General features: G+C 43.3%; 1 protein-coding gene across 1 annotated transcript in view; it reads right to left on the bottom strand.

The window, feature by feature from the left end:
- pcdh15b (protocadherin-related 15b) overlaps nt 1-22,537 on the bottom strand; it is a 1,048,074-nt gene that overhangs the window by 556,252 nt on the left and 469,285 nt on the right. The window contains exons 11-12 of the mRNA XM_041210329.1: nt 12,040-12,148; nt 11,741-11,853 (exon numbers count right to left, since the gene is read on the bottom strand). Of these exons, the coding sequence (XP_041066263.1) occupies nt 11,741-11,853; nt 12,040-12,148 (222 nt within the window). The remainder of the gene's footprint in view (nt 1-11,740; nt 11,854-12,039; nt 12,149-22,537) is intronic.

Raw genomic sequence — 22,537 nt, 5'->3', positions numbered from 1 at the left:
CTAAAGACTCATTCTAAGCTATACCAGATGTCCTGCCATTCAATGTACTCCAGCAGTGGGTGTCTTTTTTTTAAGCTCTCAGTGAAAGCTGCAAGCTTTTTTAAAATTTTAATGAGCTTGGAATTCATGACACTTAAACAGAACTTGATTCCATCCCTCAGAAACATTTATGCCCCCTTCATAAAATTGTGGTTCCCACACTGCAGGTTAAGGCTGTTAGAGCAACAAAAATTGGGTGTGTTTGTACTCAGGAGTCAAATCACATGGCCCTGCTGAGTTTGGGTTTCCCACCTGTGCGATTCATGCCCTGTCCCCTTCCCTGGCTGGCATAAATGGGATCAGCCGGAAATGAAGTTGGACTTCCGCATCTAGGTCCGGCCCACCATTTCCCATCTTATCATGACTCAGCAAAAATTCAGGTCCATATTTCAAAAGTCACCATTTTCCTCACAACTGTGCTACACCTGCTGCATATCATGTCTTAAATTACTCATTTGCTGCATCCCAACATTTCAAACACCACTATTAAAAAGACAACTTTGCTTTAAGAAAAAACAAGAACTTGCATTTTATATAATGCTTCTCATGATCTCAGCACATCTAAAAGCAGGCACTTAAGTACCTCCAAACCAATCACTGTTATAATGTAAAACAAAAATAAAAATACCTGGAAAAACTCAGCAGGTCTGGCAGCATCTGTGGAGAAGAATACAGTTAACATTTCGAGTCCACGTTCCTCTCGACAGATGCTGCCAGACCTGCTGAGTTTCTCCAGGTATTTTTATTTTTGTTTTGGATTTCCAGCATCCACAGTTTTTTGCTTTTATCTTACTGTTATAATGTAGGTATGCCAGCCCATTTGCATGCAGCACTCTCCAACAAACAACAACATAGTCAGTTGTTTAATGATGCTGGTTCAGGGACAAATATTGGCCAAGGCACTGGAGAGAATTCATCTCCCCTTCTTCAAATAGGGCCATGGGATCTTTTACATTCACGTCAGAGGGCAAGCAGCAAGAAGTGCAATCTCCTTTGGAATACACACCAGAACTGCCAGCCAGCTCACCACCGATAATAGCAAGTTGCCTATCAATGGTAGTATTGTATCTATCGCATGTCAAACTTCATTAATGTGCTGAGTTAAAATTAAATTGCAGCTAACACTTAAATGAGTGAATTCAAGGCAATTTTCAATTACAGTGGGTCCAAATTAACTTCACAAACAAAAGTGTTAGAAACACACAAAATATCTACAGATTTTTGTTGAATACAAGCACCATCATGACTTTGCATTTTCTGTAATGGAATATTACAAGAACATGACAGAAAACATTTAAGCATCTTAGAATATAATTTAATGTTAACCCATGCAGCAAAATATCTACCGAGTCACATAAATTGAATGGGATGCTGGCATACATTTAAAAAATAATTAATCCTGGATAATATCATTAAACAATACAGATAAAAAGAGCCGAATATAAAAGGCTACATTGGTTAGAGATGACTGAAGAGGAAATGGGAAAATCATTATTGATTGGCCAAGATTACTAACTAATTTGACCATAAGTTGTAAAAGAATATGACTGATGAGCTGAAACAATGAGAGTCGGATTTGTTGATCGGTCTTGCATTGAAACAGCAGCTGTCTAAAAGTTAATTAGTACATTGGTTTAGGTATCTGCAGCATTAAATAATTAATGAATATGTATGGTTGCATTGCAGTCATCCTCAATGACGATGTTTTTTCTATTTATGTTTTCATTTAAACCATTGTACAACACTAATATCAATCCAGCTTTTTTGAGCAATTAAAAAGATATTACAATATTGCAATATTTTTAACTTTACAATACATCAGCATTTGTTTGATTATATAGCAGGTAAAATCATCGGCATCTTGTTTAATTGAAACCTAATGAAATGACAGAGGTAAACTAACTTGGATTATGGCTCTTCCTATTATTTCCCTTGAAAGCACTGTCGCTTTCTTACAGCTTTTTAATTTCTGTCATATCTTCTCTAAAACTCAACCTTCTTCAACAGTTTGCCCCTAAGCAGATGCAGGTGAGCTGCTTGCAACTGAATGCCTTCTAGGCCAGTTCAGAGGGCAGTTAAGAGTCAACCACATTACTGTGGATCTGGAGTGACAAGCAGGCCAGACCAGGTAAGGACGACAGATTTCCTTACCTGAATGACATTATTACAACCAGTCGTTTCATGAACATCATTAATGTTATTCCAGGTTAGCTAATTGAATGTAAAGTTCACCAACTGCCATGATGGGATCCTGCTTCTGAAGCATTAGTCCAGTAATGCTGGATTACTTGCCCAGTAACATTACCAGTATTCTGTCAGCCACATGACTTTCCTCTTTTATTATCATTCCTACAATATACATTGCACTTTCAAAATGGCAATTATTGCATGAGAAATTAATCAAAAAAATAAAGGAGCAGGCAGGTACTAGTTAGAGTAGCTTTTTTAATCAATCATGAGACGCGGGTGTCCCTGAAAGGTAAGCATTTATTGCCCATCCCTAACTTCCCTTGAGAAGGTGCTGGTGAGCCGAAGCCATGAGTTGCTGCAGATCTTGTGAGGTAGCTACACTACAGTTCTGTTAGGTAGGAAATTCCAAGAATTTGATGCAGCAATGATGAAGGAACAATGATTTAGTTCCAAGTTAGGATGGTCTGTGACTTTGAGGATAGTTTGCAGGTGGTGGTGTTCCCATGCACCTGCTGCCCTTGTCCTTCTCAGTGGCAGAGGTTGCAAATTTGAGAGTTGCTAATGAAGAAGCCTTGCCAAGTTGTTGCAGTGCGTCCTGTGGATGTTACACTCTGCATCCATGTAATGCTGATGGTGGAGGGAGTGAATGTTTAAGGATATGGATGGGGTGCCAATCAAGCAGGCTGCTTTATCTATGGTGTCAAGATTCTTGAGATTGTTAGAATTACACTCATCAGGACAAATGGGGAGTATTCCGTCACATTCCTTCCTGACTTGTGCCTTGTAGATAATGGAAAGGTCAAATATATATATAATAATATATATATATTCCAAAGCACAATATAATTTGGTCAAATTCAGAAATGATTCTAGACTAGTTAGGGAGCTGTTGAACCTGAAGAGGCAGCGAAGGGATTACAGATCTTAGACAAAATTTGTAAGCAGAAGTATGGTGCTTAGAATTTAATGAGGAGAACAAAATTGATGGAACAATGGAAGATAAATTTGCTCACTAAATTGAGCTGAACCAGAGATGGACGAGGTGGAAGGAGACCTGGGAGTGATAACTTTGGAGCAGCAATCTAAAAAGCAATCTACGAAGAGTTATATTTGAAAAATCAGACTGATACCACATACACAACTTTGGACAGGCTCCAAGTTGAACACTGCATATACCTTGGTCACTAAGGAGCAGCAAAAAACATGCAAGACCTACAAGCAGTGAGGCATTGGTTTCAGACACTGCATAGTCTGGAAAATTAGAAAATGTTGGACTCTTTAGATTTGAAAGGAATGAGAAGGGACCCAATAGAAGTATATGATACTATGTCCAGAATTTTCTGGTCACTTTGGCATAGGGTTTCATGGCAGGTGGGTTGCTGGGGGGGTGGGGGGGAGACTCAATATGGCGACAAGACCAAAAATCAGATATATGCCGTCGTCAAATCAGTTTGCAGTCGTCCACTCAACCTGTCAATGGTAGGCTATGTTTCCCGTTGCCGCACATTGGGAATGTCATTTTAATATTATAAGCCCTGCTCACTGGAATCATCCCCCCCAATTTAAATTTAAATTTACCGCCCACATCAGCATGACTTCAGAATGGCCTGCTTCACGACTGCCTTTAAAAGGTGTGCACCTAGCAACCTGAACTTCACAGAGCACTCAGAGGTGAGTGTCACAACTTGTGCAGCGCTCATGAGCGTCACCCATAGGACATTAAGGAAAAGGCATTTGCGGGCTGGCTTTCAGTGCGGTGCCAGGGCAAAGGCTCCACTGTGGGTCAGGCTGGGGGGCAAGGCAGCACAGGTTGAGGGAGGGGGGGCAAGGCAGCACAGACTGAGGGAGGGGGGCAAGGCAGCACAGATTGAGGGAGGGCGGCAAGGCAGCACAGACTGAGGGAAATACTCAAGCGCATGATGGATAGGTGGGGGGGAATAGGAGCAAAGGCACAACACACTGAAGGAAATACTCGAGAACATGAGGAGGGATGGGGGGTGTGAGGGAAGCAGCCACACACTTGGAAAAGCTTGCCAAAAGTGAGCATTCCTCCACAGCTTTGAGACTGTTCAGCTGCAGCTCCATTTACATACTTGGAGTTGGGCATCCTAAGCTTTTCTGCCCATTTAACCAACACAAAAGCAGGTCAATAAACTCCCAATAATGTCTCCTTGCCAATGGCTCCTTGTTCTGATGTGCAGTGTTTGTGCAACTCAGATTTGAAATCTTGGTTCCTGCACAAGTTATAGGCAATTCTCTCAGTCCAGGGCCTCTTCCCTGTGCAGCCTGTAACCTTATGACCAAAGCGATAGCCCAGCTTCACACTCCCTGGACGCATTAGTGAGGCCTGCACCTCAATGGTGCTTATTATTGTTGCCAGAATGCTGTAGGCAGGCATCATAAAGTTCCGTCATTCTGTGTGCTCTCAGCACCTTTGAGGTGGGACTGCCCCCACCCCATCTCTTCAGCATCTATGACTGGTGGCACTGTGCTCCTGAAGGGGTCAGGTGCATTTAAAGTTTCACGGCATCATCTCTATGATATGAGCCCGATCACAGAGTGCAAGTGAGCTCCGCTCAGCCAGACAGGAGTCAGACATCGCAGAGGCAATGTGGAGGTCTATGGAATGTCCTCAGTGCCCAGGCTGTGCAAGTATATCTTCTTAACCTTCCTAACCCTGCTGCAACATGGTGTTCCCCCATAATCCACACGGAGGTGGAGGCAGCTTGTTGACGGCTACGCCCTGACTGTAATTACCTTGGTGGGCATTCTCTGGAGGGCCAAGACCTGGAGGGTCCCGACTTGCTTTCAGGATCCTGTTTTGTGGCAGTGGCCCCCCTCTTCAGCCTGTGAAGCTAGAACTGCCGAGGTCACAGGAAGAGGGAATTCAGATGGAGTGTACACTCCCAGAGTCACCTGGGTGGATGGCCACGGGTGTGCACCTGTTGCTCATCCTCCCTATTAGTGACCGAGGGGCCCTGGATGACAACTAGAGGAGAAGGTGAAGCTGGAGTGAGATCGAGCTGCCCTGCATCTCTCTCACGTTGACACTATTGGAGTTCAGCCCATGCAGTAGTGTAGGAGTGATGCCCTGGACGGACCAAGGTCTCCATGGTGGCGCGGTCCTATCTGTGTTGACCACAGTTCTTTGCTTGCCAGTGCTATCGCCTCAGCCTGAAGGCAGGCAGAGTCCTCCATCGTGCTTTGCAATCTGAGGAGTGCAGCGGACATCCCTTCCTGAGGTTCCTGAGCTTGCCTTTACAGCTTAAGCAACTGTGACATGACCGAGTCCAGAGGTTCGATATCTGACTTAGACTCAGCAGATTTCTGGCCTCCAGCGGTCCTCCGAGTGCTGTAAGCCTGGGAAGTCCCTTCCGCTGCCTACTGTGGATCAAAGAGTGTGAAGTGCTCCCCAGATTGTGAACCTGAGGCTACTCTACAACTAGGTCCCACTGAGGTGTGTGTGTCTGTCCTGGTGGGGGATGTGGATGAGTGCTGTGACGGGATGTCAATTAGGGAGTCATCAGATTCTTCTTCTGAGGTGCCTTTGGGGCTTGAGTTGAGGACCTGGCTTGTGGACCCTCTCAGCTACTTCTTAGATGTGCCTGCGAAAGCAAGGAGAGATAATTAGTGCATGGCACGGGACTGCAAAACAGGGGAACTGACTCACAGCATGGTTGTGCAGTGGATGTTACACTACTGGATCCTCACTTGGTTGAACCCCGCCGACCTCACCATCAGCACAGGAACTGTCGAGATCGTTGCCGGCCAGCTGGATGACTCTATTTTCAAAGTTTGTGAGGACCCTGATATCAGGCATTCCTCCACCAACCTGTGACCTCTCCCTTTTATTGTGTGCCAGCTTGACCTGCATGAAGACAAATGCACAGAGTGCAAGTGGGACGCCTGCCAGGCCCGGTGATAAGGATGCCAGGCATGTGCGGGTAGTGAATGGTGCCATGGATGGGATGAGGACACGATCCGCAAAGCAGATGAAGGTATTTATGAGAGGGTGAATCGTGATGTCTTGAACTGGCAATGAGTGAGATCCCTGTGATGGGTTTATGAGCGCGTGAGTTGAGGGTGACGAGAAGAGTGACTTATCCTGACGGAATGGAGATCATTCATCCTCTTTTGTCACTGGGTGGCTGTCCTCCTTTTTCAGGCTTTGGCGCTGACCACCACTGTCACTGCTTCCCATGATGGATTGGTGACCTGGCTTGCTAGTCTTTGTTCAGAGTCGGGGTAGAGGACTTCACAGCGGTCCTCCACTGTGTCCAGTAGGCACCCGAGGGAGGCATCGCTAAATTTGGAGGCAGCATGTTTCGTCCGTTTGGCAGCCATGACTTTGCAGCAGCTTCTGATCCCTTAGAGAGTGCTAACTCTACAGGGGCACCCTTTAAATATGGCACCCTGATTACGGAAGGCCTGAGAAGACAGCAGGCTGGGTGAATCAGAGGCCGACCTGCCAGCGATCTGGGGTGTTTCCTGGAAACGCATTATTAATGAGGTGGGCCGTGCTGGGAATGGGACAATGCGGCGTGAAAACTCACCATTGCGGCAGGCATGTAAAACTCCTTTTTCCCGCCCGCTACCACACTTTGCGCAAATCTGGGCCGATTTCGCCATAAGTGTTTCATGTATAAGGACTGCAGTCTTCATCAGTGTCTGACTCTGAACGGAAATGGCAGTCTGGAGTGACTTTGCCTCAAGGCAGTCACATGACTACAGCAAGTCAGATATGACATCAGAATAATTACATTTCACAACCCTAGCATCCTCTTTCCATATCAAACAAAAGATACAAACATATCTGTTTTCCTCGTGAACAAAAGACACATTTGCATGCAAGATCCTTTATGACTGTGAGCCACTACATACCTACTGTCCTCATGCATTGACAACTGTTTGTTGTACTAGTCAGTCTCAGCCCCTACATTGCACACATAGGGCAGGATTTTGCCCTTGATGGGCGGGTGGGCCTGAACGACTCAGCGGCAGGCGGGCCGGCCAATCGCTGCCGCCAAAACGGGCCTCGCCTCCAATTTACGTGGGCGGGCCAATTAAGGCCCATCCAGCAGGTCACCCGATAGGAAGCATGCACACGAAAGAGCTCACATCTCCCTGAGGTAAAGTGCTGCCCCAGGGAGATCGCTGAAAGGCTCTGAAACATTAAAAATAGAAAATAGAAAAATTTAAAAGTCATTAACATGTCCCCCTCATGTGAAAATGTCATACAAGATGGGACCTGTTAATAAAGTACACAAAACCTTTATTAAACATTTTAAATCCGAAAACAAACCTCATCCCGCCACTGGATGAGGTTTATTAAAAAATCACTTACCCACCTGCCCATTGGGCCCATGCGCCGAGCTGAAGTTCACACGGGCTCCTCAAAATCCTTGTCGATTGGTGACTTAATGACCTTAACAAGGCCTTTAATGAATGGCAGGTGTGCGTCGCGCTGCATAGCGCGCCCACCGACCTAAACATTGCGATGCTGCGCACTGACGTCGGGACGCTTGCACAACGTCAGCACGTGACATTTTAAGCACTGACGTGCGGGCTCCGCCCGAACACGTCAGCCAGAAGATTCAGCCCATAGTCTTTAAATCATGCAGACCACTTAATGGTACGCGTGCACATTGACATTGGCTGTTCGCCTGGGTGATGTTCCTTGTCTGGAGAGTGTCATTCCTGTGGCACTTGTTGCCTTGGTGACAGTTGTTGTTCCAATGTGGTTGTTGGGCATTCATGGACCTCTGAGATTGATAGTAGTTCAGTACTCAGTACAGCTAGTGAGATCCCTTCTCCCTGACCCTGATTGCTGTGAAGGACCAGCTTCGCGCTGTGAAGGTATGGCTTTGCTAGTTATTCTGATCTGCCTGCGGTTGCACCGGTATATTTGATCACTTCCATTGCATACGATCAAGGTGGCAATTTCTCTATGCATCTGCCAAGCTTCCACGTGGGCTGACTCCTGTTAAGAGCATGAAGGTTTGCACCCTGACTGGCTCTCCAATGCTCAACTCTGGTAATGGTTTGGCAGTCCTGTCAAATTGAAATTTAGATTGCTGTCATTTCACTTTGCTCTTTTGACTCACATCTGTTGCTGGTTCTGGTTTCAGTAGCTTTTCTGTTAATGGAAGAGTAGTTTGCGTGCAGCGTGACATTAGTCTCTGGACAGGACTACTTTCCATACCTTTCAGTCGGTGTATTTCTCCACTCAAGGATTGCCATGTATACATCAGTCCTAGGTTTGCTTGAGTCCTTTGGTGATTTTCAGCCTTTCCATTCGACTGGGGATAGTACGGAGATGATGTGTAATGTTGAATTTCCCGATTCTTTGTGAATCGGCTGAATTCTTCATTTGTGAACTTAGGACCTTTGTCGCTCATCATAATGTCTAGAAGGCCGTACTGACTGAAGTGAGCTTTCAGGCATTCTACTATTTCTCTCGTCATTGTTGAAGTCAGCTGGTCTAATTCCCAGTAGTCAGAATAGTGGTCTACAGTGGCAAGATAATCAGTTCCTGTCAAAGTGAAAAGGTCTACTCCCAGCTTCATCCATGGCCTGTCTGGGATGTCATGCATCATCAATGGCTCCCTAGGTTGTTTAGCTTGGTCTTTAATTTCATTGCTCATGTTTGGCCAGTAAAGCATATCGCTTGCCTTTCTCCTAGTCAATTCAATTCCTTGATGGCTTGCATGGATGCACTACAGCGTCTGTCCTCTCATCTCCTTATGGATAATGACTCTATTTTCTTTGTACAAGAGGCCATCTTGGGCTGTCAATTCATCTTGGTGTTCCCAATAGGGTCTCGCTAACGTATGTGTATTCTTGATGCCGTCAGGCCATCTTTTCATCACCACTTCTTGTTGTGCTTGTAGAGTTGCATCTTGTTGGGTCGTTCACTTGATATTTACCCTATGTGGTCATCATAGTAACAGTCACAAATCATTTGTCACCTATAGACTTGACTGAACCAACCTGTTTAATCTTGTATAGTTCTTCATCAGACTCATCTGCTGATATCTCTCCTATGGCCATCTTTATACGCCTGCTTTGTTTCTTTCTAGCCAAATACTCGTGTCTGGACAGGACTACTTTCCATACCTTTCAGTTGGTATATTTCTCCACTCAAGGATTGCCATGTATACATCTGTCCTAGGTTTGCTTGAGTCCTTTGGTGATTTTCAGCCTTTCCATTCGACTGGGGATAGTACAGAGATGATGTGTAGTGTTGAATTTCCCGATTCTTTGTGAATCGGCTGAATTCTTCACTTGTGAACTGAGGACCTTTGTCGCTCATCATAATGTCTAGAATGCCGTACTGACTGAAGTGAGCTTTCAGGCATTCTACTATTTCTCTCGTCATTGTTGAAGTCAGCTGGTCTAATTTCCAGTAGTCAGAATAGTGGTCTACAGTGCGCAAAATGATTCTGTTTCTTGCTTTCCCTTGTATGATGTTGTCCGCATTATTTTGACCCTTCCCTTTGTCGTCATTGCTCCAATCTTTCGGCCTGAAATGTCTCTCAGCATAATGTATCTACTGGTCTGCTCTGTCCTACACATGCTCTAGCTGACGTTTCACAACTTCTGCATTTTGACACACTTCTATCACTTTCTTTAGCGTCAGTTTCTCATCTTTCAGTAGTCTTGCTCTCACCAAGTGGTCTCTCACGCCTAAGAGTAATCCATCTTTTAAATAGATAATCTTTTAGTTGTCTGAATTCATACAATTCTCCAGCTGCGTTATTGCAGTCATGTATTATTCAATGGTCTCGTTTTCACCCTGAACTCTAGTGTGGAATACATATCATTCATATGTAGCTCAGAGTTAAAAATATGCGTGCAAGACATTCAAAATCTCTGTTGCCTTTTCTCTTTGCTGATCTGTTAGATTTAGAGTGGCATACATTTTGTAACAATCCTTCCCCAAGCAGTGTTAAGAGTGTGGCTACTCTTATCGGTTCAGGCTTGTTAATTAAGTTGCAACCTCTTAGCTTTGTCGCTTAAAATGGAAAAACTGCCAGTATCACCATTCATTTTACCTGGAGTTAGAAGTGGAAAATTTACCGCAGCCATTTTTACCCACTCAGTAATTTGCTTCCAGCCTTTGTTTGTGTTCCTTTTGTGTCTGCTTTTCCTTTGTCTTTTTGTAGTAGCTGTGTGCAGCTTTGAACTTTTATGTGTGCCTTTCTTAGCTGTGTCTTCTCTGTAGCCAATATTGTACTAACTTGCAGTTTTTCTCTTTGTTTTTTTTTAGCAGCTTTTTTGCAGATTTGAATGTTTCTGTGTTCCTGGGCTCTCAGTGTCCTCTCTGCATAATTTCCAAGGTTGAACAATCTACATTTTTCTCCACTTTCTGACATCATGTTTCATGATGAGGACAGCAGCCTTCATCAGTGTCTGTCTCTGTGACAGGCTTTATTGAGATGAATAGATATGGCAGCCTACACTGACTTTGCCTCATGGCAGAGTCATGATATGACATCAGACTGGTTACACTTCACAACTAAACTCTAAGTAGAAACAAAAAGACAAACCTGAAGCACCATTATAAGTCAAACTACGCTGGGAAATTATAGCTACAGAAGCTGGTAAATCTAAGACTGATTTTTGGATGCATTTCTTTTGCAAAGAGTGTTTAATATCCCAAAAGATCCTCTTAGTGAAGCAGCAGATACAAAATAACTTTTTAAAAAGCCTCCCTTTCCTCATAATTGAGACACTAGTGACACACCTTGTAACTCTTCTCAACGCTGTCTCCAGAACTTGAATATGCTTTAACTGAACACAGTACTCAAGAAGCGCTGACAGTGTATAGTTTGATCACACCTTCCACTGACTTATATTCTACTCTTGGCTATTTAGGTTAATATTCTATTGACTTTGTTAATTGTTGCTCTGGTTTGGCTGGACATGTTAAGTGTCGCGTCTATTAAGGCTCTAGGTCTCTTTCAACTTCATTCTTAGTAATTTCAACACCATTTACTTTGTACATATATGCCCAGTTATTACCATCCTGTAAAGCATAACAAAGACTCATTGCAGTCTGTTTACAGTTGGGACTGCCTGCCAATCAATGGAGTTTAAGCTTCTGCCTGAACATTCTTAATCAGAAATTCCATTAGTATCATTGACAATGCACTTAGCTCTATCTTTACAGTAATAATATTCAATGACTGACTTTCAACTTAACTTGCCCTTCAAAATCCTTGGCTCATTTTGGTCTTAACCAATATCTAAACTCTCATTTGAAGGCAATTTGCTCTTTAAAAAAACTGAAGAACACGCCATATTAATTTGACAACACAGTCAAGTGGGGCTCAAGACCACAACCACAGTACATAATATTTATTTCTGTGTAGCTCCCAATCTCTATTGAGATGGATATTTTATAGCATTATGGATAAATATTAATTGCATGTTATCCCAGTTTCTTGCTGACATCATTGTTGTGTAATCAATAGCACACCACGCAAAAAAACAATTAATTTGAATTTACCTTAATAACCAAATCAAATTTCTGATGAAAATCCCTGTTTATTGGCCTTAGGAGATAGAGCTCTGCTGTGATATTATTCAGAGAAAAGTACTTAGCATAATCCTCCGGAGTACCTTAAACAAAACAGTACAATTTTCTATGATTAATTTCTTGAAAATGATTGGCATAGCATTTAATACTGTCAAACAATTTATAGAATTAATATACTGACATGATTAAACAACTTTCAAAGCTATGACCCAATGCATCATAACGTAAAATAATAAGATGATAAATCGTGCAAGTACAACATTACCAACCGACAAGAATGCTGTAGACAATTCCTGGTTGATCACCAGTTGGTTTAATATTGATGTCCTGGTCAACAGCTAAAATTCGAGGTGTGACATTCACTGGGTTTATCCTTGCCTGAAAAGAAAAAATAAATTAATCTTCATTTATTTTAAAATCTTAAGGTTTAATAATGTTTCTGTCTTTCTGTTGCATTTAATAACTTATTCATTGATGTCTATTTTTATTTCTCTCTGTAGATATATGAGCAGTGATGTCAAGCCTTTTATCACTGTTCCTAAATCTTAGGATGGTATTCAAAGAATAATTTGTGGCTCAACTCTGGCAAAATAGCCTAACAATCATTTTTGTGGCTGACATTTTTAAACCCACAGATAACCACAGAGTTTTTGCTGGAAAGTTTGCTTCTTTGAATATCAAAACAAATATAACTAAATTGATTTGTAGTCTCCCCGGATCCCTTTAAGAACTATTTTCCAATGTTACCTGTTGTACCAATCACATTCCTAGCCCCTCACCCATACAGTACCCCATACAACTCATGTGAATGTTATTATGTTTACTAACACAAGTTTGTGTGTTTTGGGAGGGAAATTGCTGCAAATTATCCAATCTTACTCTTGGCACATCAAATCTTTACTCAGATCTCAAGTTCTGTGATGCTAACCTAACATTAAAACCTGCTTATGCATACATTGTCTGATGCAATGGCTAGCATTCCTGCCTCTGTGCCAAAAGCTCCAGGTTTCAGTTCCACGCCAGGACCTGATGGCCAAGGAAGGTGCGTTCATAACATGGCCATGGAGGTTCAGTATCAACCTGCAAATTCTAACAGTCGCCAATGACAGGCGGTAAGAGTTGGTGAGATTCCTTGTCAACCATGTGATGGAAAGAAAGTTGGAGCCTCTACTATCACTATCCATAGCTCCACACTTACGTGTATGTAAAAGTGCATGTTGCCACAGCAACTCAGAATTCCTGAGTGAACTGTAATATCCCAGCACAACACATGCATTATCTATAACTCTAAACCAACTTGCATTTATCTTGCGCCAAAGAAAGAGCTATTATGTGGGGTGTTTTTATTCTTTTCTGGGATGTATGTGTTGCTGGTTAGGCCAGCATTTATTTCCCATCCCTAATTGCCCTTGAGAAGGTGGTGGTGAGTTGCCTTCTTGAACTGCTGCAGTCCCTGTGGTGCAGATACACCCACAGTGCTGTTATGGAGGAAGTCCCAGGATTTTGACCCAGCGACAGTGAAAGAACAGCAATATATTTCCAAGTCAGGATGGTGAGTGGCTTGGAGGGGGACCTTCCAGGTGGTGGTGTTCCCATGTACCTGCTGCCCTTGTCCTAGATGGTCACAGTTGTGGGTTTGGAAGGTGCTGTCTAAGGAGCCCTGGTGAGTTCCTGCAGTGCATCTTGTAGATAGTACACGCTGCTGTACTGTTCGTTGGGGCTGGAGAGGGTGAATGTTTGTGGATGGGATGCCAGTCAAGCGGGCTGTTTCGCCCTGGATGGTGTCAAGCTTCTTCAGCATTGTTGGAGCTGCACTCATCCAGGCAAACGGAGAGTATTCCATCACACTCCAGACTTTTGCCTTATAGATGGCGGACAGGCTTTGGGGAGTCAGGAGGTGAGGCAGGATTCTTAGCCTCTGACCTGCTCTTTAACTACAGTATTTTTATGGCTAGTCCAGTTCAGTTTCTGGTCAATGGTAAACCCCAGGATTTTGATAGTGACTAAAAGCTTGGTCAAAGACGTGAATTTGAAAGAAGATGTCAAAGGAATAGAGGAAGGTGGAGAGACATGGAGGTGTAGAGAGGAAATTTCAGAGCAAAGGGCATAATAGGCTGCAGATACAACCTCTGATAGTGGAACAAAAGAAGTGGGGGAATGCACTAGAGTCTAGTGATGGAGAAACAGAGTTCCTGGAGAACTAAAGGAGGTAGGGAGGGAAGAAATCATGGAGGGATTTTAACATGTTGACAAAGTATGGGCGAACTGACAGCAAAAGTACATCAGCAATCCAGGGTTGATGCGTGAGTGGGGCAGGATATGGAAAGCAAACTTTTAGTTGAGTTTGAAGTTCATGAAGGGTGAAGGATAGTGTTGGAGTATAAAATTGAGGTCAAATAGGAAACCAAGGTTGTAAACAGTCTGGTTCTCCTCGCAACAATGGCTGGTAAGTGGGATGGAATCAAGGGTACAGGGATTGTTGTGAGGGTCTAAGCTGATGGCTGCAATCTTTTCCAATGTTTCACAGGAGGAAATTGTGGCTTGTCCAGGACTGGATGTCAGGAAACTAACTTGAAAATGTTCTACCAAAGAACATTAACAAAGCTAATTATATGTACGTTATCTAATTATATTCAAATATTCAATGTTAAAGTATTATTTTTTGGAAGCAGAATATTTCAAATCCATTTAAAAATAAATGATTATTTGAGATAGATGGTGCTTATTTAATAAGTTTAAACTTTCTATGCCCAGTTCCAAACAAGGTAGTCATCTCAAGGTAATGTCTTTGCTGTTCAGCTGTATGACTTCCGCTATTGTCAAAAAGTACTACTCTAAACCTTTATGAATGAAATGTTTTTTTCTTTTTATTCTCAATGTTAGAAATAAAAGGCTAAAGAGCATGCTGATCTGAATAAAATTACATACAATTGTGCAAATTTATGTTTGTCAAGTTTATTTTGTGTTTGAATGTGCAATCCAGCCCCACAATTGTTTCTCTCTAAACCAGAATTTAAGACAGTTGCATTTATATTATGCCTTTTATGATCACAGGATTGCCCAAAGCATTTTACAGCCAATGAAGCATTTCTGAAGTCGTCACTGTTCTAATTGTAGGAAGCTAAACAGCCAATTTGCAGACAACAAGCTCCCAAAGACAGCAATTTGATAATGACCAAATAGTTTTTTATTGCAATGATGACTGAGGGATAAAAATATTGGCTTAGACACCAGGGATAACTCTCCTGCGCTTCCTTGGGATTAGGATTACCATGATGCTGTGAAAAATACTGCTCTTTATTATATAAACTTTTGCATATAATATTTGGTAGACTTGCTTTAGAAACAACTTGAGGAGCGTTAGGCTAATTGGTCTATAATTCCCTGGTTTCCCTCAGTGACCTTTCTTTAACAGAAAAGCTATATACGCAATGTTTCAATCAAAAGGAAAGAAACTTAAAAGCTAGTCACTTGAGTTGTACATTTCTCCCAATGACTGGCAGATCATACCAAACAGCACATCCTTTGGCTGTTTGCAGCAGGCAGAGTATTAACTGTCCTCAGTCAAGCTTTGCTTGCAAAACCCAGCAAACAATGTCTAATGTCAGATATGATTCTCTGATTGAGCAGCACTTGCTGAACAATCCCGAGTGTGCTAAGAATTACACTAACAACCAAATTAAGATCACCAGTCAGATTTGCAATATAGCCCATTTACACTTGCAAGAATCTGCATACATTCATATGCAGGGACCAATCCTCTGCAGGCAAAAGGAACATGTCCAGACATTGCACCTTTTTTGAATAAACAAAAGCATGGGGGGCAATGGTACATTCGCCATGGCAACATCTCAACCAATCAGAATTGACTTGCCAAACAATCAGCACACTTTTTCTCATGCAGTATAAATTGTTTTTCCCTTTGAAATTTGGCTTTCTTGTGTCTCTCATGATGATTACAAGATGAAGGCTTTGAAAGCATTTCTCTTTTTCAACAACTCAAATTTGAAAGATTACAGTTAGGACATCTTAACTGATTCCTTTAAAACTCTGTGATGGAAACCATCTGATCCCAGAGACTCGTCACTCATTGGTATAAGTTTTTTCTTCATTACTGTTATTTTTCTGACATTCATTTGGGTGATTCCCCCCACCCTGATTCAATTCAAGTTTCATGGGCTGTTTGGCATGTTGACCTCTTTCTCTGCTATAAATACTGACACAAAGCAATTGTTCAGCATGTCCGCTATTTGCTTATTTTCATTGACAATGTTATCAGTTTTTGAAGAGGCCACACACTTCTTCCTAATATAATAATATATTTTTGTTAATTTTGAAATCCATTGTAAGTTTTTTTATATTCCTTTTCTGTAGTTCTTACTAACTATATTATCATTCTTCACAATTTTTTGTATCTTTCCCATTTTCCGGAATCTGTGCTTTTTTTGCATGTTTGTATGCCTCTTCTTTTAGCTTTATATTATTTCTTAACTTTTTAGTCATTCATGGCTGTCCTTAATGGCAAGTAGAACTTAATTATTTTAGTGGTACAAACTTGCTCTGTATCACACTAAATTATTTTTGAACATCTACTGACTTGCTGTTGTTCTATCCATTAATAAATTTGCCCAGTGCTCTGTAGACAGTGTCTGTTTAATCCTATTGCAGTCAGCTATCCTAAATCTGGTTAAAGGTTTAATCACTCTTTTGAGCATAACTTTACAGCTTTGGCATTTGAGTCATAACCCGCAGTTTCAAAGGAAAGCCTCTTGTAAGAGATAACTGGCCTTTTTATTCACTAAATACAGTTAGAGAAAAAACAATTTACTTAAGTTAATGCCCAACATCACATGGATCAAACAGTTAAATATCTACTTACAGGAATTATTTCCTTGATTCTGAATTGGCAAGAATATTGCAGATACTGCCAGGGTCACAGGTACAAATATCATTGTTAATGTCACTGGCATCATGTGTTACTCCAACAGGAGTGATAGGTAAGGATCTATGGTCAACAGCTCCCAAAACAATGGAAAGCTAAAATCAGAAAATGTTGGAAAAACTCAGGAGGTCTGGTATCATCTGCAGAGAGAGAGAACCAGAGTTAATGTTTCGAGTCCGTATGACTCTTCTCCACAGATGCTGCAAGATCTGCTGAGTTTTTCCATAATTTTCTGTTTTTATTTAAGTGGAAAGCTAAATGTTACTGTTGTGTTGATGCTGGAAAGTGAACCTGATAGGAGAAATTCTTGGGAAAGGCAGCAATTACACAAGGATGGACTTTAAAAGCCAGCAAACTGAACAGGATCAGCTCCATAAATACAATGGCTACAAATGCTGGTCAGAGATTGGGAGAGGGCTGAATTTTCGAAACAAAGAGGGGAAACTGGAGCTGGGTCTGTTTTGGGCCGGAAACCACCCCTGGGGAGAAACTGACTAAAGTTCAGATTTCTTCATGATGAAGCCATAAATTGGCATGGAGAAGAGTTTCATGCCCACTTGAGCCACTCGGGGCAGGAACGAAGGTGATCAGATGATGTAGGGGACTGATTTAGATGCCCCACAGCAGCCATCACTGAGGCTGTTGGTTGTCCTGAAGGAGAAATCTGCTGATTGTACGAAGTCTTCCGCTGCACCAGGGGGAAGTGAGTCTCATGGAGAGCTGGAGACATGGTGCCCAGACCAGGGCAGCCCCTCGGTTTCATCGATGCTGACCTGGAGCTAATGTTTGAGGCCGTGACAGAGAGGAGAGAAGTCTTCTTCCAAAAGGGTGGGAGAAGAATGCAACCATCTGTTAGTGTCATCTATATGCTTCTTCTCTCCTTCCATCCCTCTCATTTCCTGCTCTGCCCCCGATGAGCTGTTTCCTTTCAGGCCCTCATTGTCCTCAAGGTCCACACTTCTCTGAAGATCCATATTATGGAGAGTGCAACAGAGCACCACAACAACTGAGACACTTACATGATGGTATCAGAGGGTACCACCAAACTGGAATTGCATCTTCAGAAACCTGATGGACTGCTCAACAGTTGTCCTAGTGAGCAGGTGACATTGGTTATAGTTCTTCTATACCTCTGTCTGGGGTTCCTGCGGAGGGGTGTGTAAACATCTTTTCAAGGACTATCCCTTGTACCCTATGATCCATCCAAGCATTTTGGGGAGTGAAGATCTGATACAGCATGTTCTGGCAGAGAATGAAGAAGCCATGGCAGTTGGCTGGAAACAATCATACACATGGAGGAAGCTCTTGTAGTCCCAGAGCAGCTGGACGTTGAAGAAGTGGAAGCCCATCCTGTTGATGGATCACCCTGGCTGGTCACTGGGTGCCTTCATGCCACGTGGGTAGAGTTAATGATGGCTTGCACCTAGGGAAAAACAGTAATGGAGGCAAAACCAAATGCCCTCTAACCTGCATGGTATGTCTGCCATTAAATGAATGTTCTCCAGCTCTGGCAAAAAAGGCATCAATGAACAGCGAGATGTGATGGCATACAGCAATATGAACAATGCCAGCAATAATCCTTGAAAGGAGCCATAAGTAAAAATGTTCAAGGCCACAGTTACTTTGACAGTCACTGGCAGGGCACAACTAGTGTTATGAGGTGTGAGGTCTTCAATGGCAAGGGCACAGGTATCTGTGGCCACCTGCCTATAGACTTGCAGTCTCCCTCGGCACTGCTTCTTGGTCATCGCCAGGTAATTCCATCTTCAGAAATAGATCCTGTGTTGAGGATTTGACCTCCCTTGATATCCTGCCCTCTTTCCTTTCCTGTGCCTTCCTGATGCTTTGCCCTCCCTGCAAGAAGGTGTTGCCCCTCATTATCACTGTTTCAAAACCTGACCATCATGCCCCCCTTACCAACTGGAACCTTCCTTCTGGGCAGGTGGCCGCTCAATTGTCCTTGGCAACCTTGCCTCCTGACCTTCTACCCCCAGACTGCCACTTTCGATGTCTGGAAACTAAGTGCTCCACTCTCCCTGCTGCCTGAGCAGTATCAAGGGCACATAATACCAAGTGCCCAGTCCCCCTTTGCTCTGTTCATGTGGCAGCAGTGATGTCCTGAGGAAGCCATGATGGGCCCTTCATTCTGTACCACCTTTCCTTAGATGATCTGTTTCTGAAAGTATGGGTAACATGTCTGGCCCTTTAAAAGATTGTCTCAAATGTTCACTGCCTCTTGAAAACGTTTAAATATCTTCAATTGGTCTCTTTTTGGAGGAAAGGGGGATTCTTATCCAAACTTCTGCTCATGTGATTATTGTTGGTGCCAAGAATCGCATCTTGAAATTGACAGGCTGCCGCTTCTAGTACTTTTGAGGGTCATTTTGCCAATATCCCACCCTTGGGGCGGCCCCAAAAATTCAATCCTGGGTATTCCGCGGTGACTCTCCAAAGCCGTTTCATCATCTACAAGGCACAAGTAATGACTGTGATGGAATACTCTCCATTTGCCTGGATGAGTGTAGCTCCAACAACACTCAAGAAGCTCAACGTCATCTAGGACAAAGCAACTCACTTGTTTGGCAGCCCATTCACCACGTTAAACATTCACTCCCTCCATCATCAATGCAAAGTGGCAGCAGTGTGTTCCATGCACAAGGTGCAGTGCAGCAACTTGCCAAGGCTCCCACGACAGCACCTTCCAAACCTGTGATCTCCATCATCTAGAAGAGCAAGGGCAGCAGGCTCATAGGAACACCACCACCTTTCAGTTCCCCTCCAAGTCATCCTGTCTTAAAAATTATATCACTGTTCCTTCACCAGCATTGGGTCAAAATCCTGGTGCTTTCTACCTACCTGTCCTGTGGGAGCACCTTCGCCACCCAGGCTGCAGCAGTTCAGGAGGGTGGCCACCACTTTCTCGAGGGCAATTAGGGGCGGGTAATATTTCTGGCTTTTTCAGTGATGTTGTCATCCCATGAACGAACAAAAATAAATTATATTCATCAATGCTCAAACAGAGTGGTAACAGTAGTATAATAGATGAGGACAACATCCAGCTTGACTAACAAGGCACAAATAGTGAGAACCTGATGCTCCAAGCCTTCATTTAACTCATCACAACATATTTTAATTAAATCATAATCTCCAAACTACTGTGCTCAACCAATAAATAAAACATCTGTGATGCCAGTCAACTCTTTCATCATAGTATCACAGACAAAATTTACATGCTTTCTTTCTGCCCACGATCAAAGTGTTTTGTATGTGAGATGCGTGTATTTTCTTACCATCAGGGTGATGGCACCAATTTAAATACTTCCAGCAGCAAGATTTTTGTGAGTTTTAAATTAAAGAAGGTTATTTATTATCATACACTTGCCCCAGAGGTTTAAAAACACAACAGGCGGAACTGTCTGAGATCGGGCAGGAAAGGCGGTGTTTGATCCTCCAACAGCAATGGAAGCTTTTTCTGCCATATCGTGCAGCACTTTTTTGAACAAAATGCAGAGGATCACTGCCAGGCTGGCCTCTGATTCAATCTCAGGCCTTCAGTAATCTGGACGCCATATTTAAGGAGCACAGAGCTAGCACACTCTAAGGGATTGAAAGCTGTTGGAAAGCTATGGCTGCCAAAGGAATGCAGCCCCCAAAATTAGTGACACCCCCTTCGAGTGCCAGATGGACACAGTGGAGGCTCACTGTGAAGTTCTCTATTCCGCTCTGGGCGAAAGCCAGCAAACAAGATTATTAATCCAGCATGGGAGGCAGTGGCAGCGCTGATTAGCGCCAATGTCCTGCAAAAGAGGACAGCCACCCAGTGCCGAAAGAGGATGAATGATCTCCTCAATTCAACCAGGGTAAGTCATTCTTCTCATCACTCTCAACTCACACACGCACAAACCCATCACATATACACAGGGATCTCACTCACTGTCATTTCAAGGGACATTGCCATTCACTCTCCCACACACATCTTCACTTGCCCTGCAGATCATGTCCTCACCCCATCCATGGCACCACTCGCCACCCACACATGCCAGGCAGCCTTCTCATCTGGCCTGGCAGGCATGCTGCTTACACTCTCTCCATCTGTATTCATGCAGGACAAGCTAGCACGTAACAAAAGGGAGAGGTCGCAGACTGGTGCAAGAATGCCGTACCCAAGCATCACTGGGTTTCATGATATTATCGGTGTGCTCTCAGCACCTTTGAGGCATTTCGACACCATTACTGACAGGTGAAGGTGTGGTGCTGAAGGGAACTGGTGATGAAGCCTGCCAAAGGCACCTTGATGACATGAACCTCTTCACAGAGTGTCTGTGTTCTGCCCTCAGCCAGACAGCTGGCAGACATTCCCATTCCCTATGTGAAGATCTCAGGAGTGTCCTCACTGCAACTTGTCAACGTCTTCCTGGAATCCTGCAGCAATAAGGACCTCACGACTACGCCTGCCTCATCTGGCCAGTGCAATGGCCTCATCGCTTGGACCCTCACCTTCCAGGATATCATCACCCTCATCCTCTTTGACTTCCTCCTCACCGAAGGAGGCGTGCAACTTTTGTAGCTCCTCATTATCCAGGTCCCCCTCCCTTTGGATCGTCAGGTTTTGTAGCGCAGCAAGCCACCATGATGCAAGGCACCCTCTGGGGAGCATACTGCAGGACTCCACCAGGTTTGTCTGGACACCAGAACCTTATTTTAAGAATATCAGTGATGTACTCAACCAAATACGGGTTGTGGCATGAGCCTCGTTGTACCTTCTTTCACCAGGGGTCTGAGGCTGCTGCAAGGACATCATCAGTCATGACCTTCGTTGGTAGTTCTTCACCCCAAATAGCCAACCCTGCATCCTGTGTGAATCCTGGAAGATGTCAGGGATCTGAGACCTGCTGAGGATGTATGAGTTGCGGGCGCTTCTGGGGTATCTTGCACACACCTGCATGATCCGTTTGTTATAGTTGCAGACCAACTGAACATTGGGAGAGTGGAGGTCTTTGTGGTTTACATACTAGACTGTGTCATGATAATGAAAGAAAAAACATTGAATTGCGCCCAGGAATACTGGACTTTAAAAATAAGACCTTAGTTTTTAAAAATACAAACAAACCACTGGCTGGAATGCTGCAAGGTGACTCCCTAAGAGGAAATGGAACGCCACCCTGTTGCCATACAAGGTTCTTCTAAAGACATCCAGAAACTAATTGCTCCCTCCCATAGAGGCAATGGAACATAATGGGAGATGAGTATTACCTTATCAAGAAATCCTGTGAGAAATACCCAGATAGATGTTTGAATTTGCTTCCCACTTGAAATATACAAAGTAAGGGGTTAAAGGTGAGCTGAAAAGCTGTCCCAGTGTCTGTCTCTTGGTGGGTGTTCTGAGAGGGAGCAAGTGCTGGAAGTTTGACTCAGAAGTAACAGCCATACACAGTACCCCTGCAAATTGCTATTTGGCAGGGATCCCGATCTCTCTCCCTCTCTACTAAACTCAACACTACTGGAACCACGAAACTGACTATTCATCTACTGGAGTCAACTCTACTGTAACCTCGAACCCGACTATTCGTCTAAATTTGTACTTTTAACCTGTATGGCCGTATATGCATGTGTTTTATCCTTTCTTGCTTTTAGCGGTTAACAAACTTACTCTTACTTTTAAGTCAAAAAGGTCTGTTCAAATTGGCTCTTTCAAAACCTGAACAATTGAGTCTGGGGAAAAGGTATTCATGTTAGGGATCCTTTTTAGATTAAATCTTGTTGCGAAAAACAGAGAGTACGGGCAGACTAGAGACAGGGAACCAGTTCATCCCTCCTCGCCCGGG

Source organism: Carcharodon carcharias, chromosome 17, assembly GCF_017639515.1.
Source record: "Carcharodon carcharias isolate sCarCar2 chromosome 17, sCarCar2.pri, whole genome shotgun sequence".
Classification (NCBI taxonomy): Eukaryota; Metazoa; Chordata; class Chondrichthyes; order Lamniformes; family Lamnidae; genus Carcharodon; species Carcharodon carcharias.
Note: the sequence above shows the minus strand (reverse complement) of the source record. Positions and strands in the feature narration are given on the sequence as shown.